General features: G+C 33.6%; 3 protein-coding genes across 3 annotated transcripts; 2 read left to right on the top strand and 1 right to left on the bottom strand.

Moving 5' to 3' along the window:
• The first annotated feature begins 6,765 nt into the window (after window positions 1-6,765).
• On the top strand, window positions 6,766-8,623 carry LOC145105586 (metacaspase-1-like). The gene is made up of 4 exons (XM_079042670.1): window positions 6,766-7,421; window positions 7,497-7,827; window positions 7,911-8,034; window positions 8,103-8,623. Exons 1-4 carry the CDS (start codon window positions 6,866-6,868, stop codon window positions 8,349-8,351), a joined length of 1,260 nt encoding a protein of 419 aa, XP_078898796.1. The 5' UTR covers window positions 6,766-6,865; the 3' UTR covers window positions 8,352-8,623.
• Window positions 8,624-10,404: 1,781 nt separating this feature from the next.
• Window positions 10,405-12,106, top strand: LOC145105588 (large ribosomal subunit protein eL43). Its single transcript, XM_079042673.1, has 5 exons — window positions 10,405-10,538; window positions 11,274-11,313; window positions 11,501-11,589; window positions 11,692-11,774; window positions 11,871-12,106. The coding sequence occupies exons 1-5, from the start codon at window positions 10,536-10,538 to the stop codon at window positions 11,932-11,934; spliced, it is 279 nt and encodes a 92-aa protein (XP_078898799.1). The 5' UTR covers window positions 10,405-10,535; the 3' UTR covers window positions 11,935-12,106.
• A 100-nt stretch (window positions 12,107-12,206) lies between these two features.
• Window positions 12,207-14,245, bottom strand: LOC145105587 (uncharacterized). The gene is made up of 2 exons (XM_079042671.1): window positions 12,957-14,245; window positions 12,207-12,844 (listed from the first exon to the last, which is right to left on the bottom strand). Exons 1-2 carry the CDS (start codon window positions 14,081-14,083, stop codon window positions 12,382-12,384), a joined length of 1,590 nt encoding a protein of 529 aa, XP_078898797.1. The 5' UTR covers window positions 14,084-14,245; the 3' UTR covers window positions 12,207-12,381.
• Window positions 14,246-27,738: the final 13,493 nt, after the last annotated feature.

Raw genomic sequence — 27,738 nt, forward strand, 5'->3', positions numbered from 1 at the left:
TTTCAAGCCTTTGAACTTGTGGGTTAGGGAGAATAATAGGAGGAGGTGGAGGAAGTGAATCATGATGTCGTGTTCCTCGATCGAATCGTGGAATATCATCTTCATGTGGAAAGCTTGTTCCACGGGATTTGGGAAGACCATAACTATAGTTGTCATACTTTGACATCTACAAAACGGGAGAAAATTCAAGTTAGTTGATTGATTGAGTCCTTAATAAAACACCCAAATGAGATATTAAGGCTAGGACCCAACACAATACTCTACAACTTGGGAGAGGGATGCCGTAACCCAAATTGCAGAACATTTGAAGGTAAGTGAATGACGATTCACTAATTTTCCACCATGAAAAAAGAAAAAGAGATTAAGTTTTAAATGTATTGAAAACTCCTAGATCCTTTGAGATTCATTGAACTTTTCAATGGCATGTTTAAATCTCGATATGCCCCTCGATTTGTGACTGGGATGCCGAGGATCACAAAACAGGGTGTGAATAACCATGCAAACTTACATGGTGCCCCTAATGTTACAGTCACCTATTCGATGTGCCGGTTAACCACACACGCTCCACCAAACTATGACAAACATCAAGTCACCCTTCGCTACCTTTGCTTAGAACCCATTTAGTGTGCCGGTTAACCACACACGCTCCACTAACGTCTCAACAAGGGTACAAAGTGTAATTTCATGGAATTGCATCAAATTCACTTTTGCCTAAAGTAAATAAGATTGGGAATTTTGTAAACATTTAGTTACTTTATAATTCATTATACTTTTAATGGAAAGGGTTTGCCCTATCCTACCCGTTCGGCTAACGACCCTCCACCAATCAAGGAAGCGGTGTGTGAGAGTGGACACCCATTAAACGGCCATTTTATATGTCATAACCTTATACCCCCCTTATAGATCGGCTTCGTGAATGAGGCATACTAACGGTAAGACTAGCAGTTTAAGTTATACATATATAATATTAGACTTTTAATGTTATATATAGTATAATGGTGTATTTTACATTTGTAAAATACTATGTGGTCTAATTTAACAAATTACACTCTCAATTTAATTAAATGTAGACCATATCATTATGGGTTTATTAACTCTCTTTTAATTATACACTTAATTAATTTAATAAAACCATAAGGGTGCAATTTGAAATTTTTAAAAAATTAGGGTTTTAGAATTTAACATTTTAAAATTAAACTTTTAATCAAAAATTTAAATTCCAAAACTTGAGGACAAGTTTTGAAACTTTTCAAAACTATCTAGAGTTTAGAATTTAAATATTTCAAAATTAAACTTTTTAATCAAAATTAAACTTTTTAATCAAACTTTTAATCAAACTTTTCAAAACTATCTAGAGTTTAGAATTTAAATATTTCAAAATTAAAATTGGGGTATTAAAACATAAAACAAAGGCTCTAAATATCTAATTTATTATTATACTAGTTTATAACCCGTGGAAGCCACGGTTACAAAATTAATTAAATTTTTATAGTAAAAACTCAAAAATTTTAATTAATTATTTTAAATAAATTATTAATTAAGAGATTTTTTTAGTTATATAAATTTTAATCATTGATTAAAATAAATATGTGAAATTATATTTTATAATTTGTATTAATTTTATTTTAATTTTTATTCTAATGTTATTAATTTAATGTAGTTAGAGTGAGAAATTTAAAATTTGAAAATTGAAATGGAGTTGACAAGTGACATTCATTAATTAGGAGACATAATAAGATGACACATGACAAAAAGAGAATAAAATATGCATTAATTAGGATGCCTAATAGAATGACACATGTCAAAAAGAGAATAAAACTATTCTTTTATTAGAATAGGGATATATTTTTGTCAAAAATATTAAGATTGTTCACTCATATTTTTTTAAGGTAGGTCACACTAATTTATTATATATAATAACTTGTAATATAAAAAAAAGGTGGGTCAATTTCGTTGAAAAACAAAAAACCCTAAAAAATTCTAAAAATCATAAAAATACATATAAAAAATACTTAGAGATTACAAATCTTTTTTTTTGACTTTATATACAAAATTCGCAACTTTTTTAACAAATTCGTTGAAATTTTTTTTTAAAAAAAAAATTCGATTTTTTAATTTTTTTTTAGCGAAATTTTTAAAAAAGCTGCGATTTTTTGATGTATAAAGTCAAAAAAAGTTTTTTGATCTCTAAGTATTTTTTTATACATTTTTATGATTTTTAGAGTTTTTTTAGGGTTTTTTTTTGTTTTCCATTAAACCCTTATATATATATATATATATATATATATATATATATATATATATATATATATATATATATATATATATACTAGCAGGATACCCGTGCGATGCGGCGGTGGCAAATAGTTGCTTCCGATAAATATTCTTAAATGGATTGGTTTTTCCATGCGAGAATATTGATTCACGTAGACAGAAAAGTGTTCGCAAATAAAATCATTAAGGTGATGTTATGTTGTGGTCTTCTTGAAGAATATATTGTAATAAACATAAAATCCACTATATTTTATTATTTTTCTGGTTTAAACATTTAATTTTCAATTTTGTTAAAAAACAATTATTGTTTTTATAAAACTTCAAAATATACTATTGTGACAATTATCGTTTTTTGTTTTAATTATTTAGTACTTATATTTATTGAAAATATAATATATCAAAATTTATAATTTTTTTGATCGTTTATAAACAGACAACAATATTGATAACAATCCGCAAAGTTTGGTTTTTTGTTGAAAAACCATTCAGTTTTGATTTTTATGGTTTGGTTACGTATTTTTAGAGTGAAAATTATTTGATTTTGGTTTGTATGATCCAGTTTCGTTTTTTTTAGTTGAAAAGAGATTCAATTTTTGGTTTTTATGTTGAAAAAAGTTACTTCAATTAATTTCTATAATTTAGTCTGGGAAGGCAACTTTCATATAAATACTTACACCATTTCTATAATACCATCTAACAAATATTATTTTTTACTAAAAATAACTCATAGAAAGCAAAATCAATTTATTTTTCTATCAAAAAACTGAAACCATGGAAACCGAAGTTGAATTAAAAAAAAATAAAAATAAAAATAAAAAATAAAAACGAACTTTACGGTTTAGTCTCAACATATATCGATATAGTTGTCTGTTTATAGACGAAAACAATTATACATTTGACATATCGGTGAATATCATTTCTATTAATATAAATAATAGTTTAAAAAAAAATAAGTTATGGACCAAACGCACAAATCACCCCAAATCATAAGGACCACTCGTGTAATTTACTCTTTTGCAATTCTTATCAAATTCAGCTACTAATTATTAGTGCTTTTCAAAAATATTAAATGCTTTTCCTTTTAGAATATTACGTGACTAATACTTAAAAAAGGACTTAAATGTAAAGTAATTAATAGATAATCTTTTAAACAAAAATTGTTTATTATTCATTTATAAATTTATTACAGTTTTTAGAAAACTGTTTTTTCTTTAATTTAAACTCATTATTATGTTTCATTGTTTTATGGGGAACCTAATAACCTTTTGTATTCTTTTCTTTATTGAAACCCTCAAAATACCTTTTTATATTTTCTAATATGTTTTTCTTCAAATACTTACAAAATTATTGTTTTTGCATATGACAACTTTTATTTTAAATTACTTTTAATTGCCATTTTTGCTTTGATTGTTTCCTTCCTAACATTATTCACAAATTAGTGACCATAATTTTGTAGGCGAGAGACACATGATCAACCCTTAATACAACGTACCACATGACATTTAGAATGCGGTTTATTTTGACTGTGGTTATATGTTTTGAATAAAATTTGGTACATGTTTATGTATAACATAAAAAAAGTTAGATAACAATTTTATTGTTAACTCGCTATCTAATGTATCACAAAAACAAAACTAAAAAATAAATAAATAAATCAAAACTATCGTGTGTTAGTATCATTGAAATACTATTGTTTAACTTTATAAACAAATTCACTCTTAAGTCTTAATCACAAATAATATATCATGAAATAAAGGTATTATTAATTTAATATAGTTATAAATTGATAAGAAAAATCATTTTATACTAAATTATTTGTGATAAAAAAAATATTTATGATAAATAATAAATAATAAAATCTAAATCAGCCCAACAAAAAAGGGTTTTACGTTTGTTTTAAGATCGAGTTACATAAATATATACATATAAAAATGGTTATCATGAAATAGTTAAACTTTTTTTACCATAAAAAATTATTATTAAAGTTTCTTTTATCATAAAAATTTACTCTAATAACCGAAAACAATTAGTCAGAAAACTTGTAATTATTTATTTATTGTACAACAAAAAATATCTTTTTTTAACATTTTTTAATATCTCCATTCATTACACAATAAAATAAAATAAATTTAACTTCATAATTTATTTTTATATTTTTACCATTATCTAAACAAAATACCCAAAACTAAGATACCATGATAGTATTGATCTTGCAATATTATTATTAAAAAAATTGTAGGTTCTCATGTTACTTTTTTAATAAAGAGTTTAGCATCCAAACATTACCATCGCTACATTTCAAATTTTACTTTTACATTCAAAGTTATTTAATGAATTATCATTATTTATTCCTCCGTTTGATGACATGTAGTTGCCTTACTGTTTTTATTTACTATTTTATTTAAATTTTAATTTTACATTCAAAGTTAATTAATGAGTTATCATATTATTTATTCCTCCGTTTGATGACATGCAGTTGCCTCATTGTTTCTATTTACTATTTTATTTTTCTTCTTCGTTGAAAGAAGATACTTAATATACTATACTATCTAAACTATATAAAATGATTGATTTTTTTATTGTAATATTTATTAAAACAAATTTCTTTGCTTGAGTTAATTATCAAATATGAATCTAATTGGAATTCGATGAATATATCATGACAATTGTAGACAGTTGTGTTAATTAACTCCATCTACTGTTGATAATTTCTCATTTTATCAAATCACAGCATCAACACATCAAACTGAATATCAACAATATTTTTTCATTTTATTATATCACAACATTAACGCATCAAACTGAATATCAACAATATTTTCATGAATTTACAAGATTAAAATATTACAAACATAAAAATATCAAAATCCCAAATCATAAAACCATCAAGAAATTCTTGTTCGTTCTCTAAAAACATCAAACATTTCAACAACAATATATAAAAAAATGATTACAGGAAATAGAGTAGTTCGTTCATGCATGACTCTATTTGTTTTGTAGCTCCCAGCTTAAATAAGTACATGAACACAAACAAAAATACACAAAAAATGACAGATTAAAAAACGTCATATTTCAAGCGTTTAACAACTTGCTTATTTCAAGATCCAATAAACAGAACTAAAAACTAAGCCACATGTTAGTGTACACACAAGAGACGGATAAAATTTGAAATGGGGCTGGGGTTTTCCATAGAACATGGCTTTTATAGTTAGGGTTGTAAACAATCCTTGATTGTGATTGGTTTATTCTTAGTTAACATGCATTATAAACTTTTAATCTATACCATCCAATGAAAATCTAATGGTCACAAACTTACCTCCTTATTTTTAAGACTTTGGTCTTAAAAATCATAGGACCCACAATTATATATGTATTATAAAGTAGTAAGATAATATATATATATATATATATATATATATATATATATATATATATATATATATATTATTTGGAATAAATCTTAGATTAATGTCTGATTCAAAGTGGATGTTTGAGATTGATTGTTTAACTCAATAAGCAATTTTTGATAAAAATACTTAGTAGGTTATGTGGTGGTAAAAATAGGTTTAAAAAAAAATATTTATATTAACTTATGTGATGAAAAAAAGCTATAACTTGATAAAAACATATAAATTTGTTTTTTTGGATCGACTTATATTTATAAAATGTCAAAAATAAAAAGACAGAAAAATAGAAAAGAAAAAAAGAGTGAGTTCATTAAAGATATTATTAAGGTTGTAAAAAATGTTCGACGTTAGTTAGTCGGTGGACTAGAGTTAAGAGAATAATCGGCTAAACATAAATTAATCGGGGACCATAAATTGTTAATTCGTTGAATATTAAAAGAATAAATATGATGAATAACAAATTCGTAAATAACACTAATATCATAACAAAATAAGTTAATATGATCAATACGACGCTAATTATTCCACAAATAGTTTTCTACTGTGATAAAACTTATTTAAAATGTTAAAATTTCCTCGTTTTCTACTGTTTTATTGAGAAATTGATTAATCGTTAGGCGCCCTCTAGTCGGTCGGATAGCGCCTAGATATTAATCGTGACCTAGTTGAAATTTTTACAACAATAGATATTATAATAGTTTTATCTTAAGAAGTCATAAGTTTTTTTTAAAAGACTTATTAATTTTTTGAAAATCCTATAAGTAAATAAGCTTTTTCTAAAACTTAATCCCAAACATCCCCTAATTAGTATATAAAAAAGCATATACTCGAATATAAATTGTAATTTTTTCTAAAAATATAACATGCTTGAATTACAATAAGAAAAATTTCAGAAAATTTTAATTTTATACAATATCAGGAACTTATTTGCAAAAAACGTGATGAGTTTTAAATGTTTATTAAAATATTGATTTTCTTGGACAAATCGACTATATAAAATTTACGGAGGGACTAATGTGTAACGTTTTAAATTACAAGGGGTTGACTAAAAGCTCAAGTCGAATTATAACTTGATCGCCCATCACGCCACGGCGACCTGCGTCACTGATCGGAAAATTTGCTCAACGCGGTTTCTGAAAGCGACGCATAATATATAATCGAATTCGAAGCACAGTAGCACACTAATGCAGAATCAAAATCTCCCCAATTTCCTTTATGATCGAATCCCTAAAATTCAAGCAATGTCTATGCTCGTGGACTGTCCTAACTGCCGTACAACGTTGAATCTACCGGAGGGAGCCAGATCGATAAGATGTTCTGTATGCCAAACCGTTACTAAAATCGCTGACACCGTTGTACCCTCTCTTCGCCCTTCTCCGTTTGCTGATGTGACGGGGTATGCGCCTTCACCATCGCCTTACACTAATGCTCCGCCGTATCCTTACGGCGTTTCTCCGTTTCCGGGTCTAGCGGCGCATGTTCCTTCGCCTTACAACAATGCTCCGTCATCTCCTTCCGCTGTTACAGCGTATCCTGGTCTAGTGCCACATATGCCTTCACCGTCGCATTTGAGCTATTCCCCGCCGTCCGTATATGGTAGGAAGAAGGCGGTGATCGTCGGCGTATCGTATAAGAACACTAGTCACGAACTTAAAGGATGCCTTAATGATGCTAAATACATGAAATACCTTCTGATCAAGACATTTCAGTTTCCCGAATCTTCTATTCGTATGCTCACTGGTATGAACCCTAATTTATGCTTGGGATGGCAGTAGGCCAATTTTTTCCTCATATACACCTGCTATAAAATTGCAGAAGAAGAAACAGACTCTAGCAGGATCCCAACAGCACGTAACATGAGGACTGCACTCTCTTGGCTAATCGAAGGATGTCAACCAGGAGACTCTCTCGTCTTTCACTTTTCCGGCCACGGTTCACGGCAGAGGAACCTCAACGGCGACGAGCTTGATGGGTATGACGAAACCTTGTGCCCCTTGGATTTTGAAACAGAAGGTATGATCATTGACGACGAAATCAACGCAACAATCGTCAGACCTCTTCCTCTGGGAGCCAAACTTCATGCAATCATCGATTCTTGCCATAGTGGGACTGTTCTAGATCTCCCATTCCTCTGCAGAATGAACAGGTGAGGCGACTGATTTTATCGTAATGTTACGATCGAAATCAAGCTCTGTGTCTAACAATTTGTGCTGTTTCTTGGTGTCATAGTTCTGGGCATTACGAATGGGAGGATCATCGTCCTACAGCACCAGGCATATATAAGGGTAGTAATGGAGGCGAAGTCATTTCGATCAGCGGATGTGACGATGATCAAACATCTGCTGATACATCGGTAAGTCTAACCAAATTCTCATATTTTGATTGAATTTAATGATATTCATAACAAGTCTTGATATGCAGGCGTTATCAAAAATCACATCAACAGGAGCGATGACGTTCTGTTTTATAGAAGCTATAGAACATGGAAACGCGTCTACTTATGGAAGCTTGTTAAGTTCAATGCGTAACACCATCCGTAATGCATCAAGAGGGTTTGGTTCTGCGAATTCTGTGCATGATATGCTGTCAAGTAATCGTGGGTTCACTCAGGAACCACAATTGACTTCATGTGAGCCTTTCGATGTGTATGCAAAACCATTCTCCTTCTGATCTTCATATTTGATGAAGACGCACATTCTAGTTGAGTACAGTTTGTAGAATTTGTCCCTGTGTGTGTGTGATTGCTAACTGTAAAGAAGTCAGTATCTTTATAAGTGTGGATATATATTAGCTTTCTTGCTACCATATGATGGCTTGTAACAAAGATATATTAGATTTGGAAGATCTGAATTTGAAGTTTGAACACATGACTTGTGACTATGATGACGTCAGTTGTGTATTTGAACGTTTGTGATGTGAATGAGTACTACCTTCTCCTTGAATCTGTTATATTTTGATTTGTTAATTGTCATGAATGAAAGATTATGATCCAAGTTCATGTTATGTCTAAAATGTTATATTGAGCATGTAACGTAACCATGTTTCATAATGTTATAAATAATCTTACAAATATACTCTAAAACGATCAGCAATTCTATATTAGAAAGGGTGTCAACGTGTATTTCGTAACAAACTTCCTATCTCAAAAAAGATGTATATGTATATAAAATAAATATACCAAGAAATCAAGAATGATATGTGACTTTTTGTTTGGTCGGTCACCAAAAATTATATAAAAAAATGTGGCTTAACAGAGTGCTCATCGCCGTCCAGCAACTCCCACCAATAGAGATGAATGAATGTTCACGCCTTGGCTTTATTCTATTGGTGGTTTTTATTAATTTTTGACCAAACACGACGAACTCTATATATTATATGTTATTTAAAAAAATTAGAAAAACAAAATATAATACAATTCATTATTTTTTCTATATAAATAATCACTAATATTGATATATTATTATCATAATATAGCTTTTAATAAAATATTGAGTTGGTTTGAATTGATAATAAATCGATAAACATTGAATTGGTTGGTTATAGGGATGAGCAAAAGGACCGAACCGGCCCGAACCGGACCCGACCCGGGAACCGGCTTCGGCCAAAATCAAGAACCGAACCGGCCCGGCGGTTCTACCGATTCCCGGTTCTTACCGGTTATTGTCGTGTCTTCAAATGTTGGAACCGGTCCTCGAAAAATAGCATCATACGGTTCCGGTTTTTGCCGGTTCTACCGATTCCGGTTATATCGGTTCCGGTTCCTACAGGTTCCCGGTTCCAAAAATCCACAAAAATAACGTCCCGGTCCCGGCCCGACCGGTTCCATCGGGTTCCGGTTCCGGTGCCGGTTCCGGTGCCGGTTCCGGTTCCGGCCGGTTCCCCGGTCCATATGCTCATCCCTAGTTGGTTACTTATGTCAATAAGAAAGAACTTTAACTTATTTTATTAAATGGTTGTGTTGGTTTGAGTTGCGGTAAACTTTATTTTTAGGGGGTGTTTCGGAATGCTTTTTAATCCATTATTGACCTTTTGTAAAAACCGGGAATTCCTAGTTTTTTGAAAAAGTTATTTTTTATACTAAAAAGATAGTGTTTACCAAACACTTTTTTAACTTATTGACTTTTTGAAAAGTCAATAAGTTAATAAGTTATTTTAAAAAACACTCCCAAAAACCCCCTTAGTAAGTCGAAAATTTTGAGTAAATTAGTTAAATAAACAATTCACAAATTAGACAATATTAGTACATAAATGTGCATCCACTAATCTAATTGTTAAATCTATTGCACCTTGTAACAACTTTTGGCAAAAAAAGGTAATTTTTTTGTTAAAAATATTGTTTCTTTTATTATTGGATTGGATTTCACTAAATGAATTACTCATTTAATTAAAAAAATTACTATTTTTATAACTATAAAATAATCTTTGATTAGAAGTGTTACTGAGTTACTAATCTTTATCTAAAGAAAAATATATAAAAGTATCGAAATGTGCCAACTTGGCACCGAAACGTTACCTTGACATATATATTTGTAAAAATGGTGGATTCATACTACTACCTATTAATCTTGTGTACAGAAAAAATGATATAAAAGTGTATAAGCATTTTCACAATTTGAAGATTCTTAAAGAACTCAAAATTGAATAAATAACATGTAATATGCGGGCCTATAAAGTTTGGGCTCTTGTTAAGGCGAAGCCTTTATTTTTTGGAGTGTAAGGATAAGCCCAAAAAACCGAGTCCACGTTCCATATAAACTTCTCATATCGCAATCGGCCGAGTTAAAGTCTAGGGTTTTTGTTGGCGCTTCCAATCTCAAGAATCCCGTCTCATTCGATTTCACCAAGCGTCAAGCCATGGTACTCCTTAGATACTAGATCTCTTTGTATGTTAAGATTTATGTATAATACTATGTTGTATTTGTACATTTTTACGTATTGATTGCTTGAATTGCTCGTTATATGGTTTTTAATATCATGTATTAGTGTTTTTTTGTTGAAACTTGAAAGATGCCAATATTTGATTATTCAGGTTGTTAATAGCAGTAGTTAGGTTTCTGGAAGTGGTTGAATTTTAGGGCTGAAAGGTTTTTTTGAAAATACAAACAGAGCAAAGAGTGTTAGCTAAAACGATGGTTAGTTTTTAATATAAATCTTAGATTTAAAAATTTCAATCGTACGACTCCTATGTCAATCAGTTTTGAACTTAGAGAATACATATTTTGGCTGTTCATTAGTGTTTTTGAGAATCAGGTGATTTGATATAACAAATTAGCTTGAGAATTAGCTTGTTCTCAGAACTTGTTCTCAGAGTTCAAACTTTAAAGCATGTGAATAAAGCTTTGATGAAGTTACAGAAAGAACTTTGTATATTGCACCCCTAATTATAACCAGTTATTTAGGTGTGTAATGTAATTGCTTTTGTTGCTCATTATAAGGCTATCTGTACTTGTGTTATTGTTAAGTTTTCTTTCTTTCTACTGTTTACCTAGTATTTTTTTTCTTCCAAAATTACTGTTCTTGCTTTTGCTACCTCTTTTCTTGTTGTATTCTGTCATGCTCATGTATTGATACATTTGTTTTTCTTATTCACAGACTAAGAGAACCAAGAAGGCTGGAATTGTTGGCAAATACGGTATGGATAATGCTTACTCATCACATTTATATCTTCATTTAATGGCTAAAAACACAGTCATCTCCAAGATCTAAACTTGATTTAGTTTGAGATTTTGCATAACTTTTTGTTCAAAAATCATGCTCATTTATGATAAATTAACCTCTCTACAAGTATGCTTTTTTTAATTGATTATTTGACTTCTTAGGTACCCGATATGGTGCTAGTTTGAGGAAACAGATCAAGAAGATGGAAGTTAGTCAGCACAGCAAATACTTCTGTGAATTCTGTGGAAAGGTACATCTTTTTGTTCATGTGACCATTATATTAATATAAATCTTGACTTAAATTTTTTTTTTTTTTTTTGTTGCAATATTCATTTTGGGCATTGTTTTACAGTATGCAGTGAAAAGGAAAGCAGTTGGTATCTGGGGTTGCAAAGATTGTGGCAAAGTGAAAGCAGGGGGTGCTTACACTTTGAAGTAATGATATTTTACGATGTTTTAATTTTTAAATTTTAAATTTTCTTCTAATAATTTCACAAGTGTTAACATTTTCTTTTAAATTTTTTTTTGCAGCACTGCTAGTGCGGTTACTGTCAGGAGTACCATCCGTAGGCTGAGGGAACAAACTGAGAGTTAGATTTGGATGTTTCTTGATCTACTTTAATCCTCAATTTTCTATCACATTTCAGAAGATTATTGCAATTTTGTTTTCTATTAAAAAAATACATTGCTAAATGCAATCTTAAAGTTTTGAATGGTATGTTGACATGTATGTGCTAAAATTTTTAATTTTGTTATGTTTCTTTAAATCTTGTTTAGGGGCTAAATGTAAGAAAAAGGGTCGTCCTTCATGCATTATACTATTAGACATTTAGTGAAAGTATGATGCTATATATTGATTAAACCACATCTCAAACAGATTTTTGATCTTGATTTCATTAGTATAGTTGTTAATACACATACATGGCAAGATAGGCTTCAAACATTTTCCCTAAAAGCTAAACTGATCTACAAAACTAAACAAAAAAAGAAAAAAGTCAAAAATCTCAATATATCCATGAACAAAATTGGTCTCAAAAAACAGTTAGTTTGGCAGATGATAAATCTTAGGATGATCATCACCATCACTCTGGTTAGGCAGGTTTTTCTGTACCGCCTTCACTGCCGCCACTCTAGCGGCATTAGCTGACCTATTAGCAGTAGCCACCACCCTATTAACTCTTTCATCCACTTTTCCTAAATCATATGCTTTCTCTGCTGATCTTCTTGCTTCCTGGACTGCATTAAGAACTCTAGAATGATAGACTGCAACATTTGAAGGTGATGATGGATGCGATTGTGTTGGGGTATGTGAACTTGGGATATTAAGAATCCCATTTTGCCAATGCCCAGATTGGGTTTCACCATTTCTGAAAGTGTACATACCAAGCCCTTGTCTTCTTCCTTCATGCCATGATCCTTCATATCTATGCCCGTTTGCAAAATTGTATACTCCAAATCCATGCAGAGAATCTGCAAAGTATTCTCCAGCGTAAGTATCCCCATTCCTGTGATCAATATCAAAAGAAACTATAATCTTGTCATTGGTTGTCAAAATTTTGATATAAAACAAGATCTAGAAGTGATAGAATCAGAGGGTTTGAGGAGTTGTTATCTTACCTGAAATGGTAGTGGCCAAGACCATGTTTAACACCCCATTTGAATTCTCCGACATATCTACTACCATCTTCACAAGTATGGATTCCACATCCATGACTTTGACCGTTTGACCATTCACCAGAATAAACATCTCCGGTGTAGAATCTATACACACCAAATCCATGTCTCAATCCTTGCCTGTACTGACCCCTATATCGGCTTCCCCTTGCCCATGTCTCTACACCATAACCATCGTACTTTCCATCAACCCAATCGCCTTCGTATCTCCCACTCATGTAATAGTAGTAAACGCCACAACCAGAGCACTTGCCTTTGTGAAACTCACCCTCGTATACATCACCATTGTTGTATGCCTGCACCCAACAACCTGAATTCCATTTATGAATATGATCGCCTTTTGTTTTGGAATTGGAACCGATTGACCAGAACACCGGCAATGGTGATTTGGAGACCTTGTCTGATAATGTGAGTTTGATTGGGAAAGATCTGGCAAGAAACAATCGGATTGAAGGGAGGCGAGGGAGGGCGAGATTGAGGGAGAATAATAACGCAGCTGAGAAAGCGAATGCCGATAGGAAATCGAGGAAGAAGGAATGACTAGGGTGAGATACCAAGAAGTAGAAAAACGGGAGAGATAGTAAGAGGATTAAACGGAGGTGAGTACGGAGGCGTCGGAGGTGACGGAGACGGTTGAGGAGGTGGATGGCGGTGGATTTTGTGTTGTAAAACCGCCGGTTTTTAGACGAAAAGGAGTAGTTAGGTGATTTCGCTAGGGAATTTGAAAACGAAGTTGGTGTGGTTTGGGAGAAAACAGACCGTTTGTGAGGTGTTGATCTAGGAGTCGGCCCGGCAAGTGAATCATAATCAAAATCACCGTCGTCGATCAAGATGTGATGTTCATGATTAGGGCTGGTACTTGTGGTTGTCGTGGTAACATCATTATCAGGCGACTGTGTCGATAACAAAGAAGACGAAGAACAGAGTGAAGAACCAGAAGAATGTTGATTCAATTCGAAAATGGAGAGTTTATGAGGAGATTGATTCTGAATCGTTGGGGTCGGATTGAAATCGGAAGAGACACCGCTGCTATCTTTTCCGATCTGAACCTCCGATTTCTTGTGATGCATTACATACGTGATTAGGGTTTTCTGAATGAAGTTTTCAGCAATGTTATGAATTTCTTAAGTCCCAAACCTCCTTGAATTTTGAATTGTGTTGTTGAAGTTGATTGAAATTTGAAGGGTTGAGTTTCTCTCTCTAAAACGAGAAGCAGAACGGAGTCTTCGTTGAGTTCATGGCCATGGCTATTGAATTTATTATGCTTTCTATTTATACAAACAGCTAGTTTTCTTTTTTCTTTTTTTCTTTCTAAAACTAAAAACAAAATTGATTATGCTTTCTATTTACAGAAAAAGTTTACAAACATTTTGTTTTTAGGTAAGCTTTTTTCCTTTCCAAATCAATAGTTTTTAACTTTTTATTGAAGAGTAAACCGGTAAATCATAATGTAAAAAAATAATTCTAATTAATGTTTATTTTTTAAAAAATTATTTTTTCTAACTTGATATCTTGTAGATTTTGTTATAATAAATATAACGGAAACCAAAGGGCTTCTAGCCCAGCGGTATCAGGTGGTAGTGTTAGTTTAGGAGTAGATTATATATTTGTATTTGCCGGTTCAAAAAATAAATAATAATAATAATAATAAATAAATAAATAAATATAACGGAAAGTTAATATTTATTTAAAGATATTTTTTCAAACTTGATATCTAGTGGAATTTGTTATAAATGTAAAATTAAATATAAGAAATGATCCTGAAATTAATAGTTTATATTTAGATGATTTGGTCTCTTATTTGATTTGATTAATAATGTAGGCTGTTCAACATTGAATTTGAAATGAACGAAAATATATTGATTTTATTGGTTGTCAAATTTTGATGTTTTCACTGCTCATGTGCATTTCGCAATCCATTGAAGAAGACTCTCAACTCAGGGTAATGATTGAAAAAGAAAATAGACGTTTTAAGTATGTTTTTCTTCTTTAAATTATGTGCATTGGCATAATAGGTTGATATTGTTTGGATCTAGAAATTTTTGTTGTCAAAATTTGATTCTCAGTCACTAGCAATGTGGGCGATGTGTAAACCGCAATTTGATTTTTTTTGGAAAAATCTATTAAAAATTTATTATGTTTAAAACATCGATTTAATGATTACTTTTGTTTGGTCAATTAAGTCCAAAAAACCGAAAATTATATTCATGTTGACCATTTTACCTGGTTAATAGGCCATTTAACGTTCAAAAATTATATTTTTGTCCCAAATTTTAGATTTTTTTATAAATTTGATCCCAAATTTACACTTTTGGTTCAGATTTTAAATTTTATTATAAATTTAGTAAAAAATTTACACTTTTGGCTAAGATTTCAAAATTTTGTTACAAATTCATCTGAAATTTACTTTATATATATATATATATATATATATATATATATATATATATATATATATATATATATATATATCTTTAGAATTTTGTTTAGAATTTTTTTTTGCTTTATGAAATCATATTTATATAAAAACATATTTCCACATAGAAAACTTTTTTTTCGTGTATATATATATATATATATATATATATATATATATATATATATATATATATATATATATATATATATATATATATATATATATATATAAAAATTTTATATGTGAAATATGTATTTATAAAATTAGGTATTTGTTAAGAGCGAAATACGTATTTATAAAAATTTTGATCATTAAAATTGAATAATGGATCATTTTTATGATCCATGATTCATTTTTTATGATTAATGATTTAATTTTAATGATCAAAAATTTTTTTTTCCCAATTTTTCTCTCTCTAATATAGTACTATGCTCGATTTTATGATTTGTATTTTTTTTAAAAAAAATTTCAATTTTGTTTAAGGTGTCTCCACGAGTCCTCACCATAACCGGACCCTATAACAGCTCTATATCATCAACCAAACTCGATATCTAATCATGCGATTTTCTCATTAGTCTCACCAACAGGTTCATATCAGCTCCATATCATGAATACCCGTAACCCATACTCGGATCATATATATATATATATATATATATATATATATATATATATATATATATATATATATATATATATATATATATAATTATTACATTTCGAAACCATAAATCAATGGGGTAAAAGATACCTCAATGCATCTCGTACTCGTCCCCGTATCTCCCATACAGTGATACAACTCCTTCGGTATAATATCTCATAAATGACTCCCAGGTAGCATCTCCGGTCATGTGTGCCAAAACCTCTCAATTGTCACGAAAACTCTCGTATTTATATCCAGACATTCATTACGTCGTGACCTCGTAAGTGTCACGTCGTGACGATCTTACACACTCCGATCTCGACACGTATTGTACTCTTTTGCGACGTGTCTCGTTGATGTGACTCATGACACGTCATGACCATGTATGCCTCACGTCGTGAGGGTCAATAAACTCTTGTTTTGGCACGTATGAATTGTGAACGCTCCGATGACTCATCACTCTTCATGTTGTGACAAGCTCATTGTCACGTCGTGACATACTTAATGCTACGTCGTGGAGAACATTCATCCACGTCAAGTGTAACATCCCAAAATCACGATAAAATTTTTATTTTTCAATTAAAGTAAAATCATTGTTTCAATCAAAACTCAAGTCATAAAAACCAAGTATTAGGTACAATTATCCCAAAATTAGAGTATCATAAAATCTCCAAAACATATCACTGAAGGATGTGTACGATCATGCCTTCGCCATGCCCCTGTCCTCTAAAGTAGCTGAAATCATAACAATCAAACAGTAAGCCAAAGCTTAGTGAGTTCCCCCAAAGTACCACACACTACTAAATAGATAACAACATGCATATATAAGCCTTTAACCTGACTGGATCGCCTTGCATGGCCTACAACCTGTCTGGACTGCTCTCCGGGCGTTCGACATGACTGGACCACCTTGCAGGCCTTTAGTCTATCCGGACCGCCCCGGGTATCTTGGCCTTCAACACAAAGCAGGACCACCTCAACTCAACAGACCATAACATGTTGACATATACAATAACAATCAATAACCAACAAATACATGTAATCATACGGATCTACAAGTCTAACACATATCCAGTGAAAACATGTAATCATACAGATCTACTCAGTCACTACGCTCGGCGTAGCGAGGCCCTTCTTGGTTATGCGGCTCCAACCTAGTACGATCAGTGTACTAGCCTTGAACCCAAAACTCCACTTTAAGTCCTTAATGCAGAAAGCCAACTCATAAAACTTTAGATCTAGGTAAAAGGGGACGTCTTAATGGATAAAGTCTATGACTTTATCCATTTTCATGCATATAAGAGGGAATAAATTCAAACCCTAGGTCCAAAAGTCATCCGAGGCTCTAAATCTCATACATGGCTTAATGAGAGTGACCAAGCTCTCATTTTTATGACTCCATAAGCTCAATACTACATAAAACTACACTTCAAGGACCTAGAGTAGCTCATACTCCACTAGACCAAGACTATGGGACCAAAAAAGTACACAAACCCTAGACTAACAAGATCTTAGCAAATAAATCATCAAGTTCCAAGATTTGTACCTTCTGAGGATGCTTGAGGGTGAGATACTTTTGGATTAAGTTGCATTGAACTTCCAAGCTTGTATACCACCTTCTTCCTCCTTCATAAGCACAAGAATACACACTTTCAAGCTAAAAAACAAACACCAAGGGAGCAGGGTTTGCAAGGGACGTTTTTGGGAGATGGAGGCTGGTGGGGGAAAGGTGATTTGCATAATAGTAACTAACTGTTTTAAATTTATAACCTAACTAACTTAACTAACTATGCATCTATAGGCAGTGTAGATAGTCAGATTATATAATAGCTTGGGTAACTCGGGTGTCGATCAAAGGGAACGAAATTCAATTAATTAATCTAACTACTTCTAATTAAACTAAAAACAAACAAACTTTGATTGGGGCTTTTTTTTTTACTGATTTTGCAAGATCAGAAGAACTTAAATCAACTAATATCAACTAAAAAGCAAAGAAAACAAATAAACTTTAAGAATCAAAGAGTACTTCTGCTTAGATCCGATTTCAGCTTCTCTTATGGTTGATTTCTAGTGGATAAAATATAGACTTATCAATTTATGAATTACCATGCAATGATCAAGCACAAGTTAAACACCAAATCGATAATGAACACAAATTGGACTATGAATGATAGTAGTTACTTTTTCTTTGATCAAGTTATGGAACCAAACACAAATTGAGATTAATTATGCTCTCTAACACAATTAAAGTTACTATCTTTAATTACTTAATCTAAGATGTGATTAATCCTAGCTTTAATTATTTAATGATCATAAACAATTAGGTAACAAATTCATGTAATTAGAATGATCAATTATCACACAAAATCTGATTAATAAGCAATATAAGTTAGAACTAAAACATTATAGGGTTTAATATCAAGCACAAGTAAAATCAACATATATCATCCAATAAACGAAATCAACACATAAGGATTAGGTTCATCTTCACCAAACAGAAGTAAAAGGTTTTTAGCCTATCATGATAGCAGAAGAACACACAAAAGTTATGTAATTAAGACTATACATGACCAAACCGATTAAATATATGTATAATTCTTCTAATATTCTCCAATTCTTGAGCTCCACTTGCTTCTCGATATTCTCCTGAGTTTCCAGAGGTTTTTAGTTGCAATTATTCTCAGAAAACCGGTTGGAAGCCTCCACATTCAACCTAATAATCAAATACTTATAGTTTCCATAAAACTGGTCACCACGACATGGTCAACCACGAACACATCGTGGTCTTCGTTGAAATCCCGTATTATCCAAGTGAACGTTAATGATCGAGAATCTTCCATTCACCACGCCATGGTCTTCTATCTTCAAGTCTTCTTTTTATTTATTCCTGCTTTAGCTCATCCGTTCCTGCTTCCAGCTCCTCGTTTGCTTCCTTTTTTTTCCCAAGCATGTCTTTGCTACTAGAAAACAGATTTCAAACATAATAAACACCTTTTATCCCAAATTAAGCAAAATTATAGCTAAAGGTATTAAGAAATATGCATGAGTTACATGACTAAATATGCACATATCAAAAGGTCTCAAAGGAGTTAATGACTTTATATAGGCCTCAAAGGAGTTAATTATATGTATAATTCTTCTAATCTTCTTCAATTCTTGAGCTCCACTTGCTTCTTGATCTTCATCTGAGTTTCCAGAGGTTTTTAGTTGCAATTATCCTTAGAAAACCAATTTGAAGCCTCCACATTTGACCTAATAATCGAATACTTATAGTTTCCATAAAACTGATCACCACGACGTGGTCAACCACCACCACATCGTGGTCTTCATTGAAATCATGTATTCTCTAAGTCAACATTAATGATCGAGAATCTTCCATTCACCATATCATTTTGGTGGTCACCACGCCGTGGTCTTCTATCTGCAAGTATTCTTTTTTCTTTATTACTGCTTTAGCTCATCCATTCCTGCTTCCAGCTCCTCTTTTGCTTCCTTTTTGTCCCAAGCATGTCTTTGCTACTAAAAAACAAATTTCAAACATAATAAGCACCTTTTGTCCTAAATTAAGCATAATTATAGCTAAAAGTATTAAGAAATATGCATGAATTATATGACTAAATATACACATATCAAAATACCCCACACTTGACTTTTGCTTGCCTTCAAGCAAAACTGATTTTATTACCATTATATCAAAACCCTAGCCACCAACATCGCATAAGACAATCCATTTTGAGCTTCTCCATTACATCAAGACCACAATGCATGTATTTGCGTCTAATTTTTACTAAGAACTTCCCCAATCCTAAATATTTACAATCTTCATAAACAGTTCCCCACTTATTTTAAACAACACTCATTTTATGCATCCCTCCGAATATATCCTCAGAAATCTTTCTTAACCTCAAGTAATTTTTGGTTAAGCCCCCAAGAATACATATGGTAAAATAACCTAGAAATAAAAAATTACAATAAAAATAGCTTGTAAAATTACCTTATTCTTCAACTTGAGTCTTCGATTTGGAACTTTTATTCATGATATTTCTTGATCTTCATAGCTTTGTAGACTCTTATTCGGTCAAAATTTGCAACTTTTTTTTTCATAAATTTTTCACTTTTTTATTCTTTTCTCACCTTTTCCACTCAAAAATAAAAATCCTAAAAAAATATATGCTTAAGCAAGGGAATTTAACTTCAACCCTTATTGGTTAAAGGTATTAGTCTAAGGTGGAATGACTACATAAATTCTCCTAGATACATTTTTGGTCCACGATGCTAAGCATATTATGTCCCTCAGACTAAGCAAGATCGTGTTTTGGTTCCATGATTTCACTAGGACAGGGAAGCCACAAATACACTAGAACATATGTTGGCTCAAATAAACATCGAAGCTCGCATCATATCGTCCCACACAACACTATAAACCTAGATCTCAACACAATAATTTTTAACTAGATTTAATTTTTATATTATTATTTCAAATCTAATAATAATTTTTAAATCGTAGTCATTTTTTCAATTTTTTATCAGTATGCTTGCATTCCTATATTTGATCCCCTACCCCACACTTAAATGATGCAATGTCCCCATTGCATGATAAAACAATAAAAAAACATAAATTTAAAGATGATAAATTGGAACAAACTCCCCTAGGTAGTAGTGGCGAGATCGAATTCTGAAAATTGTGTGGTAAAATTTGGACTTCTTGAATTATGGTTGGAAACAATACTTCTGAGCTATCTTCTTGTGAATATAAATGAGCCGGATCAAAATGAACTAAAGAACCATTCGTCAAAAAGTGTGTTGAACATCAGCCACGACGTGGTAAAGAAACGCCATGTCATGGTGTCGAGTTTGAAGTCATGATTGTCGCGAAATATAAGATCGCCACGGCGTGGTCTAGTGATGCCACTTCGTGGTGACAGTTCGGATACAATCGTGATAATATTGAATGCCAAGACATGGAGATGATGGCCGCATCGTGGTGTCTTCTCAGAATGCCTGTAAGAAGCCAAAATAATGCATCGTTTTATCTTAATGGCTTGGGATCATTCCTGACCTTTTTTTTCTCTAAAATTATTTCAAAACTCTTCTCTTTATCAAGTGGGAACTCCACACTTATTCAGAAACATGGTCTTCAATTATAATCTTCTAAGAATCTCTCGACTTCTTCATCAATTAAGCGCCTTCACTGCTTCACATCCTTTCAACACTACAAAATAAAATCAAAAGACTAGAGAAACACATGATTATTCGGTTAAACTAAAAATAAACTAAAAATAAAAACTAAAAAGAAGTTAAAAAGGAAAAGAAAATGCAAACTCTTAAACATCGGGTTGTCTCCCGAAAAGCGCTTCTTTTTTAGGAGTCCTGAGCTGGACTCCTTCCTACTCTACATTGCTGCGGTTGGGAGTGGGATCTCCTTTTTCACCTTTTCTCTTACCACTTACGCTTGTATGCTTGAACCCATCTTATATATATATATATATATATATATATATATATATATATATATATATATATATATATATGCCTTCTTTGAGTTTTCTTTCTTCTTTGGATTAGCACTTTGTTCATGTTTACGCTTCACCCTATTGTCTTGCCTTTTCACCCTTGTACTTTTCTTCTTATGTAGCTCCATCTTGACCATTGTTGGCTTCTCTAATTACCCATCCATATCTTCATCATTTATGTTAACTTCTTCACTTGAATCGACTTCTCTTTCATCACTTGCCTCTTCCACTTAAGCCTTGGGCATAGTGAACGCGATCACCTCAAATTTCATAGGAATTGAGGCTCTTGGTTTACAACATTTGACATTTGCAACATTAGGATTTTACCAAAATTTTAACTCTTCTTCCATCATCTTTTCCAGCTCTTCTAGCACACTAAGGTGTTCTTCCAAATTATTCATCCTTAGCACTTCATCTCTTGGTAACTCATAACTCACTTTTTTACTCATTTCGAAAGTAATTTCTTCATCTTCTACATGAAGTGTGAGCTTTGAGTCGTGGTTGTCAACAAGTGCTCTTGCGGTACTCAAAAATGGTCTTCCTAAAATTATAAGAAGATCTTCATCTTCCTTCATATCCAATACCACAAAGTCAACCGGAAAAAATAAACCTACCCACTATCACCAACAAATCTCCAATGATTCCATGTGGGTTAGTGATCGAGTGATCCGCCATTCTAAGTGTCATCTTCGTGTCTTGGAGCCTTGGTAGACCGAGCTTCTTGTAGAAAGAGTATGGCATAAGATTGATGCTTTCCCCTAAATCAGCTAAAGCATTTATAGAAGTAGAATTTCCAAATTCACAAGGCAAAGTTATTTGGCCCGGATCTCCCATTTTGATTGGCAACCTATTGATGATTGCAGCTGAACATAACTCATTAAGCGCTATGGTTGATGCCTTTTCCAACTCTTTTCATTTATTTATCACATCCTTGGCAAACTTAGGAAGCTTGGACATGGATTGGAGGAATGGAGCATTTATCGAAAGTGATAGCACTTGTTCCATGAACCTCTTCTGTTCCGACTCCAGATTATGCTTAAGGCCTTGAGACGTGAATGGTAAAGGAGGCTGATATGAATTTAAAGGAGAATTTTTTTGATTCGCTAATGACCACGATGTGGTAAGATCACCACGTCGTGGTGAATCATCAGAACACGATCCATTTTTTGATTTTTTAGCTTCAAGCTTCTCTTCTTCCAAATACGAATCTGGATTTTTAGTGGTTGTTTCATGGATCATAAATGGCTCTTAAGAAACTTCTTCTTTAGTGAAAATTGCCATTACATGAGGTTGTGATTTTGGGTCGGGATTTCTAGGTGGTAACCTCTCATTAACAAGTGTTTTTGGTTGTTCAAGTTGAGTCTCTATGTTCTTGATGGAAACTTGATGATTCCTCACATTAGCATCAGTAGCATCATGCCTTTTTTCCAAGGATTCCATAAACCTATGAAGTACTGATTCAAAATTCATCGTCTTCTCGGGTGGTGGTTGTTCTTTTTGGTAATAGCCTCGACCTGTTTGTCTAAATTTTTCATCCTTTTTCTTCTTGTACTCTTCATAAGACAACCACTTCTTTTTGGAATTTCTCCAATCTTCATCAAACCGATCACCACTCGAGTAGCAAACTTGTGCATTCTGGTTACCATTCTCTTCTAGATCACAATCCTTTGTCAAATATGGCCCGCTACAATTATCACACCCGACACGAATTACATGGATAGATTGATCCATCTTTGTCATCCTCCGATCCATATTCTCTAATTTCGCCAAAACCGCAACTAATTTGTCGTTCACTCCATCTCCTTTACCTCTAGTAACATCTTCTCTTGGGTTATGATATTCGCGTTAGTGCTTCACGAATTCTTCAATTAATTCCTTAATCGTGGCCGGTTCTTTCTTCGTCATTGGTCCTTGAGAGTCAAGAAATTGCCTTGTTTTGACATTCACCCCATCATAGAAAATGGACACTTCTTGTTGAACATTGAGATCATGTTGGGGAAAACTTCTAAGCAGGCGCTTGTATCTTTCCCATGCTTTATACAACAATTCTTCGACTTGTTGAAAATTAGCAATTTTTTGCTTTAGCTTTGAGATCTTCGAAGGTGGACTAAACTGCTCAATAAAAGCGTCATGAAGATTAGCCTAAGTAGTAATAGAGTCGGGCGCAAGTGATTTCAACCACACCTTAGCTTCACCGGTAAATGTCACTGGAAGCATCCTAACTAAAATCGATTCTCGTGGCATGTTTGGAACATTGAAGTAGTTTGAAATGTCCTTTACTTCATCTATGTGAAATGCGTCTTCATATTATTTTCCGTAAAAAGGTATGTCCTTTAGCATTGATTGAATATGCCCCTTGAGTTCAAAACTTCTTTCAGCTGGAATCTCAGGTGGTACATGACCTAGTCCATTATCCTCACATATCCTCTTCTTGTAGTCCCCCATGGTCATTCTCGTGATACCTGCCATCCCTTCAACCTTGCTTTTTATCTCTTTGTCTGAGCTTCCATCGGTAGATGTTTCTGGCTCGTATCCTACTTCCTTCTTGTTTGGCGTCTTCTCAAATAGCTCGAATTTTTCGGTTTGGAAAGTGCTACTTTATGCATTGACCTTCTTGTCCTTCTTATGGAAAGGTGATTTTGGATTTTGAAGTGGTGGAATTATTGGAGTTTTTGATCTTCGGGTCATAAATTATTGAAACAAAAGCAAAACAAAAACAAAAATGTGTAAAACGAATAAAAAGTACTAAACTAAAAATCGATTGAGACGTGACTACGACGTAGCAAAGATAACCACAACCGTAACATCTAGTTTTGAGACACTTGCACTGTTGACCCTTGTATTGAGATTTATTACATATTGGTCCCTAAGTAAATGGAATAGTGCAAGGGCCATTATGGTTTTTTTGGTAAAGTTGGGTTTTGGGGAGTATGCCATGCGTACTGTGTACGCTGAGTGTATTAGGGTGCGCCCTACTACGCTGGGCGTACATCTGTACGCAGGGCATACGTGCCAGACATGCAAATCCTAATTTTTAGGGTTTGGCTCATATTTAAACCCCATTATAAACTCATTTCCCCTCACTTCATCAGCTCCCATCCTCTTAAGACGTTTTGCAACCCTAATCTACCTTGTGGAGCATTCCTAAGCTTGAGAGTGTGTGTTTTGTGCTTTTGAAGAAGAAGGAAGGAAGTAGAGACCATCTTGGAGGAGTGAAGCTCTTTAGATCCAGAATCACATCACCTTTTGGCATCTTTTGGAGGTATAAAGTCCTAAACTCGGTGAAGTTCCATTTAGATTTTGTGTTGGGTTGATTTTTGGTCCTTTTGTCCCAAATGTGGAGATTCTTGAACATAACATGTTCTTGACCCATTCAGTCGTCCTTTCAGACCTTATGAGAGGTCTTAAGCTGTAAAACCTCAAATTTCAAGACAATTTTTTTTTTCATTTTTAATTCACCAAACAATACTCATAATCCCAAATTATCTCAAAAGTTATAAGTCATTTTCAAACCAATATCAGAGTATCCCAAAATCCACAAATCTTCATGAGCCGACGTATTGTTACAATCATGCCTTCGCCTCTCGTGGCTAAATCTCGATAAGGACCCTCCGGTCATGTGTCTTAGTAAAGACCCTCCGGTCTCACGTCTTGGTATAGACCCTCTGGTCATAGCTCAACATATATACAGAATATTATAACGACATAAGTCACAAAGATAGAATGCATAATAACACATAAAGCAGATAAGGCCCTATGGTCAGTAATACAATTAAGACTCTCTAGCTCAATAATATAAATAAGACCCTCCGGTCAACAACATAAATAAGACCCTCCGGTCATAAACATAAATAAGACCCTCCGGTCAATAACATAAATAAGACCCTCCGGTCAATAACATAAAGAAGACCCTCCGTTCACACATGCATTACCACACATGTAAGTATAGTGAGAAGACTCACCTCAACCACTACACGAGAAATCCTACATTGCCGCTGCTGCTGCGCACTGGCTACTGAACTGGGCCAAAACAACCCTACACTATAATCAAAAACTATGTAATGCTACACCCCAACACTACCCCCCAAAGATGGCCCCACCCAAACAGGCTCAAAATAACCCAAACCTAATGGGCCCACCAAGGCCCAACTAAGAGATCCACAAATGGCCCACTAATGGCCCATTTTCCAAATTAGGACCAACCCCCATATGGGCCTTATCCTAAGCCCAAGGATTCTCTTAGCCCAACAATAATCTCAGATGGTCCAGAGGCCCAAACAGAAAGTCCAAACAAAACAACCCAAGGATACGAAGCCCAAAATGCAACAAGCCCACAACGAGACTACGTGGGTCGTACCTCCCGTGGTACGCTCAGCGTACACGTGACTCCTAATCAGGGAAACTAGACCAGTACGCGGGGCATACTGGGACTTACGCGGGGCGCACTGCTCAAATCTAAAAACTCTCTTTTCGACTTAACCACTTCAGTCCTAAGCATCCAAACCCCAGGGAAGCTTCACTTCAAGCTCCTAACTTATAAGGTTGGCGAATTTATCAGTTTACATGTCTTAATGGGACCCAACTTCCAAAAATAACCAATAAGACTATCTTTAATCATCTTAACACATGCATGGAGAGATCTAGACGACCAAATTCTCATTTTAATGAATCAAGACAGCTCAATACACTTAAAAGGACAAGAGATTTTCTCTGGAGTTCACCAAACTCACAAAGTTCCAATCTTGGGACATAAAACCTTAAAAATGGACCCAAAACAAGAACTAGCACAACAATGAGCAAGTTTCGAACTTGATACCTCTGGAAGATGCATCAACTAGATTAGAACTCAGATCCAAAAGCTAGAAGCACCAGCTATCCTCCTTCAAGACTCCTTCTTCACCAAGAGCTTCACCAAAAACACTCAAATGAGCCACCACACTCACACAAGCTAGGGGAAACGAGATTAGGGTTTGAGAGGGCTTGGAGACTAGAAATGGTGGCTGAAAATGAGGACATTATGTTCCTTAAATAGGGTCACATCAAAATATTAGGGTTTCTTTCTGGACCTAGTACGCCCAGCGTAGTAGGTGGCCTCTTCGATCATGCAAAGCGCATGAGTACGCTACGCGTACACAAGTGTACGCCCTGCGTACCCAATTTGCCATCCATTTATCAATAAGGACTAAACTTACCAAAACTTCAAGCTATCATAACTTCTTCGGTATAAGTCCGTTTCCAACGAACCTTATATCCACAGAAAGGTGGCGAGAAGCCCTACGCTTCTAGCAACACATCACGACCTTAAAACTCCACGAACAAAAACCCAAAATTCATAAAAGACTGAGCCAACGTCTTTACCGATACTCTTGGGCTCTAAATCACAACCTGAACCCTTTTATCACACAACCTACCTTTTCCATATCCAAAAAGGGCCTACACCTTTCTCCTTCAAAGCCTCAAAACCTTCTCACGCCTGGGTTACGGCCCACGAGCCTTAAATCACAAACGATCCAAAACAGGATGTTACATAAGCCATAAAAATGGAGTATTAATGGTTAGTTTTGTCCCATGTATGCTATTGAAGGAATTAATGCATTAAGATGTGGAGTTTTGGTGTTTTAAGCACTTATTGAGCATGCAAGGTCATAAAGTTGGAAACTTTATGACTCCTAGTGATATTTTAGCCATGGATCTGCAATTGGACGCATTAAGTCAAAGTATTAAGCACTTAATGGGAAAAGAGGAAAATCTTGGAGTACGTTGTGCGTACCTATGTGTACGCCCAGCGTACTCGGTCAACCATCCCGATCCAGTCAACAAAGGAGTACCCCCAGCGTACGTGCACTGCATCGACTCGGCTGAGTTGACTTGGTTGGGTTGACTCAGTTGATTTGTTGATTTTGACCATGTTTGAAAAAGGGGTATTTTGGTTGGTATTTGAGAATTGGTCTGTTGGATGGTGTTTGAGAATTTGGTATTTTGGGTGGATAGGTGGCGGTTAGAGCTGTGATTTGAAGTCGGGACCTCATCAACTATTGTTTAGACTGCGAGGTGAGTTTTCCTCACCGTACTTATGGGTCGAAGGCACCAAGGCCTGGATTGATATATTGGTTTACCATATGTTGCTTTGTTGTAGTGATCTGTTAGATT

This window comes from Lactuca virosa, chromosome 4 (genome assembly GCF_052849685.1).
Source record: "Lactuca virosa cultivar CGN04683 chromosome 4, Lactuca_virosa_CGN04683_v6, whole genome shotgun sequence".
Classification (NCBI taxonomy): Eukaryota; Viridiplantae; Streptophyta; class Magnoliopsida; order Asterales; family Asteraceae; genus Lactuca; species Lactuca virosa.

Coding starts and splice junctions, on each gene's coding strand:
- LOC145105586 (XM_079042670.1), top strand. CDS start 6,866: ATGCAGAATCAAAATCTCCCCAATTTCCTTTATGATCGAATCCCTAAA. Junction 7,828..7,910: donor TTCCTCTGCAGAATGAACAG/GTGAGGCGACTG, acceptor TTGGTGTCATAG/TTCTGGGCATTACGAATGGG. Junction 8,035..8,102: donor AAACATCTGCTGATACATCG/GTAAGTCTAACC, acceptor CTTGATATGCAG/GCGTTATCAAAAATCACATC.
- LOC145105588 (XM_079042673.1), top strand. Junction 11,590..11,691: donor TCTGTGAATTCTGTGGAAAG/GTACATCTTTTT, acceptor ATTGTTTTACAG/TATGCAGTGAAAAGGAAAGC. Junction 11,775..11,870: donor GGGGGTGCTTACACTTTGAA/GTAATGATATTT, acceptor TTTTTTTTGCAG/CACTGCTAGTGCGGTTACTG.
- LOC145105587 (XM_079042671.1), bottom strand. CDS start 14,083: ATGCATCACAAGAAATCGGAGGTTCAGATCGGAAAAGATAGCAGCGGT. Junction 12,845..12,956: donor CTTGGCCACTACCATTTCAG/GTAAGATAACAA, acceptor TATTGATCACAG/GAATGGGGATACTTACGCTG.